The sequence below is a fragment of the Octodon degus genome, unplaced genomic scaffold, assembly GCF_000260255.1.
Source record: "Octodon degus isolate 3935 unplaced genomic scaffold, OctDeg1.0 scaffold00307, whole genome shotgun sequence".
NCBI classification, from domain to species: Eukaryota; Metazoa; Chordata; class Mammalia; order Rodentia; family Octodontidae; genus Octodon; species Octodon degus.
Window position 1 is genome coordinate 1,460,663 of NW_004524883.1, and position 6,641 is coordinate 1,467,303.

Genomic DNA, 6,641 nt, shown 5'->3' on the forward strand with positions numbered 1-6,641 from the left:
TGTTGTGCCCCTGTGGCGAGATGTTCTGCTTCTGGACTAGCTGGTTGGATCTATTCTCTACACTCTCCCCTGCAGAGGTTGCAGCTGCAGGATTACACCTCAGGCGTGTATGCCAGGCCTGAGCTGTGCCTGGAGGGGCCAAGGTGAAGTTGGAGGAAGAGGAAGCTCTCCGCACAGTCACCGGACCTGGGCTAACTGGGTCTGGGGGCTCCCGGAACTTGGCAGAAAATCCTACTCAGCGGACGGGGTGGGGGAGGCACTACGGAGTGGTGGGGGGCGGACCAAGGGGCTGGGAGAGGGTCCGGCCCACTCTGCGCCTGGGCTGGGACTGGTCCCGCTGGCGCAGGGTAGCAGGAAGCTCTCTGCACACTCACCGGACCTGTGCTAGGACTGGGTCTGGGGACCCCCGGAACTTGGCAGAAAATCCTACTCGGTGGGCGGGGTGGGGAGGCACTGCGGAGTGGTGGGGGGCGGTCCAAGGGGCTGGGAGAGGTTCCGGCCCACTCTGCGACTGGGCTGGGACTGGTCCCACCGGCGCAGGGTAGCAGGAAGCTCTCCGCACACTTACCGGATCTGGGCTAGGACTCCAATGTTTCTTTTGTTCTAAAAGATATTAGTGTCATCTGACAAAGGATCTACAAACTGTGGTACAATATTTCAGGGTAAATCCTGAGGAGATTTGACTGACCTGGCCTGATACAAAAGTCACATTTCTTGTTACATAGGTCTTACTTTATCTTGGTCTTAACCATCCAGCAGAAAAGTATAAAAGCAAGGTATAAAAAGTAAAGCCACATTAATATGCTGAGCTGTAAAAGACTCAAGTCAACAACTTCTGACATTGCCAGTACTGTGGATAACCCACTACTATTATGGACTACTGGACTATATGGGATTTTTTTTTTTGCTGAATTCACACACCTACAGTATTTAAATGGCAATGAAATATCCATCTCTGAAAACACTAAACAAATAAAGGAGATACTAATGAAGGACCATTTTGTATCTGTATATACAAAATAGGATAGATATACAGCTACTTTCTCTTAATTCAATGAGAAGAAAGATTTTTATTAATAGTGTTTGGACAGGATATTATGTATGCATCTGTACTTTGAATAACCACTAAGAAGACAACAATATGCAATGTATTAATTATTGAAACTGTCCTATCAATTGGTTTTGAAACTGTCTCATTGCTATTTGTTTCTCAATAAAATTTATGAATAAAGAAGAAAAGAAATTTAAGAACAAAAAAAAGAAGTCAACCAATAACAAATGCTGTAGGGATGATGGAGGTAAAGGAACACTTCTGCACTAAAGGAGGGTACAACTACTATTGAAATAAATGTAGAGATTCCTCAGAGGCTAGGATTGGAAGTCTCATTCAACCCAGCTATTCCTCTCTGAGGTTATCTTTCCAAAAGAAATGAAAACATCATACGACAGTAATTTACAGGTGCACATGTTTATAGCAGTGCAATGTGTCATAGCTAAATCTTGGAAACAACTCAAATGCTCATCACCTGAAGAATGGATAAAAAAGATGTGGTATTTTCATATAATGGAATATTACTAATGTAAACTTGAAGCTTCCATTGATAAATGGATGAACCTAGAGACCACACTGAGAAATGAAATAAAACAAACACATATGTGCAAACATTGTATTGTCTCACTAGTATAAGAACTTGAAAATGGAAATAAAATCTGAAAGATAAAATGGGGGAAAAGATATTAGTGTCCTATTTAAAAATATTTATTTATTTATTTCATACAGGGTCTTGTCTTCCAGCTCAGACTCCTAGTGATCCTCCTGTCTCAGCCTCCCCAGTGCTAGGATTATAGGTATGCACCACCATGCCAAGTTTCTTAGCTGGTAGGACATAAACAGGGGTTCCAGGCCTGGCACAGCATATGGTACCAGGGATTGAACTTTGGTCTTTGAACTTCCAGACAGGCTTTTAGACCACTGAACTATCTCTCTAGCCTCATAAAGGCTTTTTGTTGTTATTTTGGCTTGATTCAGCTTAGACATTGTAAGTTTACCTTTTTGGGTTGCACAGCATTAAGCAGTAGTGCTTTCAGAGAAATTGGATCCTACATAAGGTCATTATGTCACTACTGTCTCACATCTGAACTGTAGCATGGAGGAGGTTTTTGGGTGGAAACTGAGCAAGGCTGGGCAGCTTCCTGATCCCTCCAACACTTCTGGACCCAGACCCACATGGTTCTATCAGGCTTGCTCAGGACACAAGAACTGAATTGTCCTTTACATAGCTTTAATCATTAGCCAAATATATAAAACACATGACACTGTGATGCACAACCAACACAGAATAGAAAAAAATTGATATTTTTATATAAATGAGATTTCTAGTTGATTCTAAATATAATTTTCTTCTGGGTAAAACTGATCTTCCTTGTGGAATGAGAAAAAAAACCAGGAATATTTAGAGGAAGTTTCTCATTCCTGTGAGATTTTCAAAGGCAAGACCAGAGCTTATTATGTCTCTGCTACAGAGAAATAGACCACAGGATGTTTGTTGATGGATGGCAAAGTGATTCTTCTTGCCCAGCATCTCACCCCCCCAAGTGAGCCTGCAGGGGGAGCCTGGAGTCCAATGCCAGGCCAGGCTGAAAGAGCTGACACTGCAGAGTGGTTCCCCAGGAGGTGATGCTGACCTTTGGGGGGATGCTTGGCTGGAGTAGAACTCAGCCAGCCCTGCCCAGGTAGGTCGGGAGAGAGTTCCAAGTCTGGCTGGAACAATTGATAGAGTGAATATGCACAGACTTGGGAACTGTGTCCAGAAAGGAGTAGAAGGGGGTAAAATTCTTGGAACTGGAGGGAAGGGGCTGATGGCCAGCCTCACTGTGGTGGAGACAAGAGCTGGTGTAGAAAGCCCATGCTGTGAGAAAGAAGGTGGACTGAACTCAGTGGTAGCCCATGAGAGGACAGAAAATGGGAACTGGGTGTGTAAAGGGCACTTGAGCCTTCTAAGCAGCAGATAGCACTGAATCAGGGAGAAAGCTGCCCCACTGGAGAGAAGCCCAGGGACCATGAGGCTGATCTCTGGCCTCCTGGGTTCCTGGAGTTTCCCCTTTTTCCACTGATACCTTCTCTGCCGAATTGTTGGGGCCTGATGAAGTTTTTTGGCTTAGAGATGGTAAGAAGTTCTGAAAGCCCAGTGATTTCATGTTTGGAGTGTTAAGCAAGGAAAGACATGGGACCACGTGTAAGAGGACAGCTTCAAATGCTGCAGATACTTCACAACACAGGGAACAGGACCACACAGGAGAGCTGAGCAGTGAAACAGATTGTGCTTGAGCAGTCATTGACCTCTGATGCTTCATTCCATTGCATGAAATGGAATAAGGGAAGAAAAGTGGAAGGGAGAAAACAGCCACAACCAGGATGGAAGTGGGTGCAGCTTTGTGCTCAGTGGAGCTTGGTGAACACACAGGACTTCAGTCAGTTTCACTCTTGAGAATCATTTAGCATCACAGTGCAATTTCCATTCTCTGTGCTAAAGAGATTCTTTGTTTTGCTTAGAAAAGCTGGTGGGGTACAGATGAGGCCTATTTTATGCCTGTTGTTACATGTGGCCCATGTGTTCCTTATTCAGGGCAGAACAGGAAGCCCTTTCCAAAGCCTTCTGGGGGATGTCTATTATTTCATCCGTAGGAGAAAATACTTTGGATCATTTTGTGACACATGAGGGGACCCCTAGAGTCTGTCTTCAGATACTGAAGAAAATCTGAGGTGGCCTTCTTCTGACTATGTGCTGGAAAACCCACATCAGATGACCTCTGTGAAGAGCTGTGAGCAGGGATGAGTCAGGGTGGGTCAGTCAGTCTCCTGTGACTAAGGGTTATAGCCTCACCCCAACCTGACTTTGCAATTTTAACTTACCTGAAACTTCCTGTGCAGTCCTTAGATTTACTCTTGTGATAACAACATACTCAGTAGCCCAACATTTCCCCCAACTTCTACACCTATCCACCAGGGCATGGAGTACAGTGAATGGCTTGAGAACTTCACCTTCCAAGCCCTGGCTTTAGCCCTGGGGAGTTGGACAATATCACTCCCCACTAAGTTCCTCCTCCCCTGGGTTATTGTATATAGACAGTGAAATCCTCACCTTGAAACTGGTCTTAGTGTTCCTTGGGACTCCCATAGAAATCTCAGTGACATCAGAATCCACACTCATGTATGAACTGCATTTCAGTTCCTCTTGCACTCTCAGAGTCCCTTCTGAAGTGTGGTTACCTTTGGGCCATAAGGGTCATTCTTTCCTAGCATGTCATGAGGCATGTGTCCCTTTGGTTTACCTGGGTCATGTCCTCATGCCTGAGGGGCTGCATAGTTTTATTCAGCTTGGCCTTTTTCCACAGCTGATGGGGAAAAGAGAGAAAAGGCAAGAGAGTCAGATCAGCCTATGGTGCATATACCTGTATGCCTGTATACCTTCTCGGCCTGGACATTTTCATGACCATGCTTGCAGGGAGAGATCATGTTTCCTGGGAAAGGCATGACCCTGCATAAGAATTACAAGAGCAACAGGAAAGTATGTCTGACTTGCAGCAACATGATGACATTTCTATGTCCTATGTACTTTTGGAGTGTCAAGTGATAATGTTGATAGAACTTGCAAGCAGAAATAAAAGTAAGGTGTTTCCTTTTCATAGATTTCCAACATAGGCCCAGGTCTTATGGACCAATCTAGAATGTAGTGTAAATAAATTTAGAAAATTGTTACCACTTCCAGTTTGGCTGTGCTTTGTCATTATGTACACTGTTGATCCCTAAGATCTGGCAGTAAGTTAGTACTCAGGGAGTACTTGCTTACTGATCGATGCAAATCAGTATGTTTTCCTGTAATTCTGGAGAGAGGAGGGCCTTGTAAGACAGAAGATTGGTATAGCTTATGTGAGCCCAGAAGTCTTACCTTTGAAGCCAGCACTTATCAGGAAGGATAGGCAGAAATGGGGCCATAGAAAGCCCTGGAAGTATATTGGAGGGCACTGGGGTAAGGGGTCCCATCAAAGTGAGAGGTGGGGCCATGGGTTCTGATCCCAACACCCTTACCATCCATGGACCTTGCATGGGGCTACACAAGGTTCTGGATATCCTGGAAGGGGGATTTGAGGAAGGAAGGAGCAACATCATATCCTTGTGGCCTCGTGAGGTCAGAAGTTGGTGTATAGTGACAACTGTGAGAGGAGATAAAATAGAATTGTCAGCCAGTTGGTTATAAGCTTCAGTTTGTCTTGGTCTTAGAAGAGAAAGAGGAAGGAAATAAATTGCTGGTGAGAATGAAGAGTCACTGAGGATACTCCACAGTTGCTTTCTATATAAGAGTGGGAGATCAATGTCCTGTTGAGAAAGATGATGGGACTGAGGGGTGACCTTAGTGATGCCTAACAGGGTTGCAGCACCCATGAGATTATGCCCCTTCCTCTCTGCCTTGTGACACATGAAGAAGTGCCGGGTTCACTCTGAGACCCAGGATAAGTGCTGTGCACGTTTTCTTTGGATGGTGCTTAGCTACTACTATATTTGTAAAAAGGGAGGCTGTGGGGATACTAATGCAGGTTAGAATGAACTTGTTAATAGATTTTAGTGGGGATTTTGAAGGTATGAAGGGGAACAGGAAGAAAGCAGCATAATTGTCCCACTGGCCTTCTTAGCAGGAGTTGGTCCCATTGAATGAAAGATATTGAATAAACAAGCAACCAGCCTTTTTACTGACATGAGACATTTATTTAGTTGCTGGTGTCTGCCATAGAGCAATTCTAGGTTGAAGTCCAGGAAACACTGCTGCTCAGAGAAGGGGCTTCAATTGCTTCCTGAACTAAGTATTGTTTCATGGTTTTCTCTATCCAGGCTAGATAAGGTGAGACTTTGGTGTAGACACGTGGATTTGCCGGATGTTTTTTATCTCCATATGCGTGGCCATAGGATACAATTGCCTGAACCACATTATTACATATAAAGGGGCCTCCTGAGTCACCCTGTAAATAGAGAGTGAGGCCATGAGAAAGTGCACCTCTGGACCTTTCCCTTCTGATATCCTAAACCTCTTTTGAAGTACTACTTATATTCTGCTGGTGAGAGATGAGGGGGAAGGTCAGACCCTGGGGCCATTAGCTGCCTGCTCTGACTTTGGACCATGTTATAACTTTACCTCACTATCTGTCAGCTTTTGTCCTGGCTGACAGACAGGACATTGGTCGCGGTCTTGGGTCCTTATCCTTGTAGAATCCTGTGTTGCCATTGGTTTCAGGTTATTTTTTAAGAATATGGAGACAGATGAGTGGGTCAGAAAGAGAGCAGGGACAATGAGTCCATTTTTCCAAGACGGTCAGGAGGCTCTGGGGGGCCAATTTGCTATTATTACTGCACACTTAGTGAATGGTTTCTAAAGTCTGGGATGTGAACTCACAGAGTGTATTGCAAATTCCTGCTTTCAAAGGTGCACTTACCCTGAGTTCCCTTTAGTGAAGTGATAAAAACCTGCTACCTCCCACCACCTCAGGCTAGTCCTTTTTCTTTTTCTCTTTCTTTCTTTCTTTCTTTCTTTCTTTCTTTCTTTCTTTCTTTCTTTCTTTCTTTCTTTCTTTCTTTCTTTCTTTCTTTC

General features: G+C 44.4%; 1 protein-coding gene across 1 annotated transcript in view; it reads right to left on the bottom strand.

The window, feature by feature from the left end:
- The window catches only part of LOC101569458, a 53,478-nt gene that overhangs the window by 44,245 nt on the left and 2,592 nt on the right, over positions 1-6,641 (bottom strand). Inside the window, exons 5-6 of the mRNA XM_023707738.1 lie at positions 5,818-6,015; positions 4,333-4,395 (exon numbers count right to left, since the gene is read on the bottom strand). Of these exons, the coding sequence (XP_023563506.1) occupies positions 4,333-4,395; positions 5,818-6,015 (261 nt within the window). The remainder of the gene's footprint in view (positions 1-4,332; positions 4,396-5,817; positions 6,016-6,641) is intronic.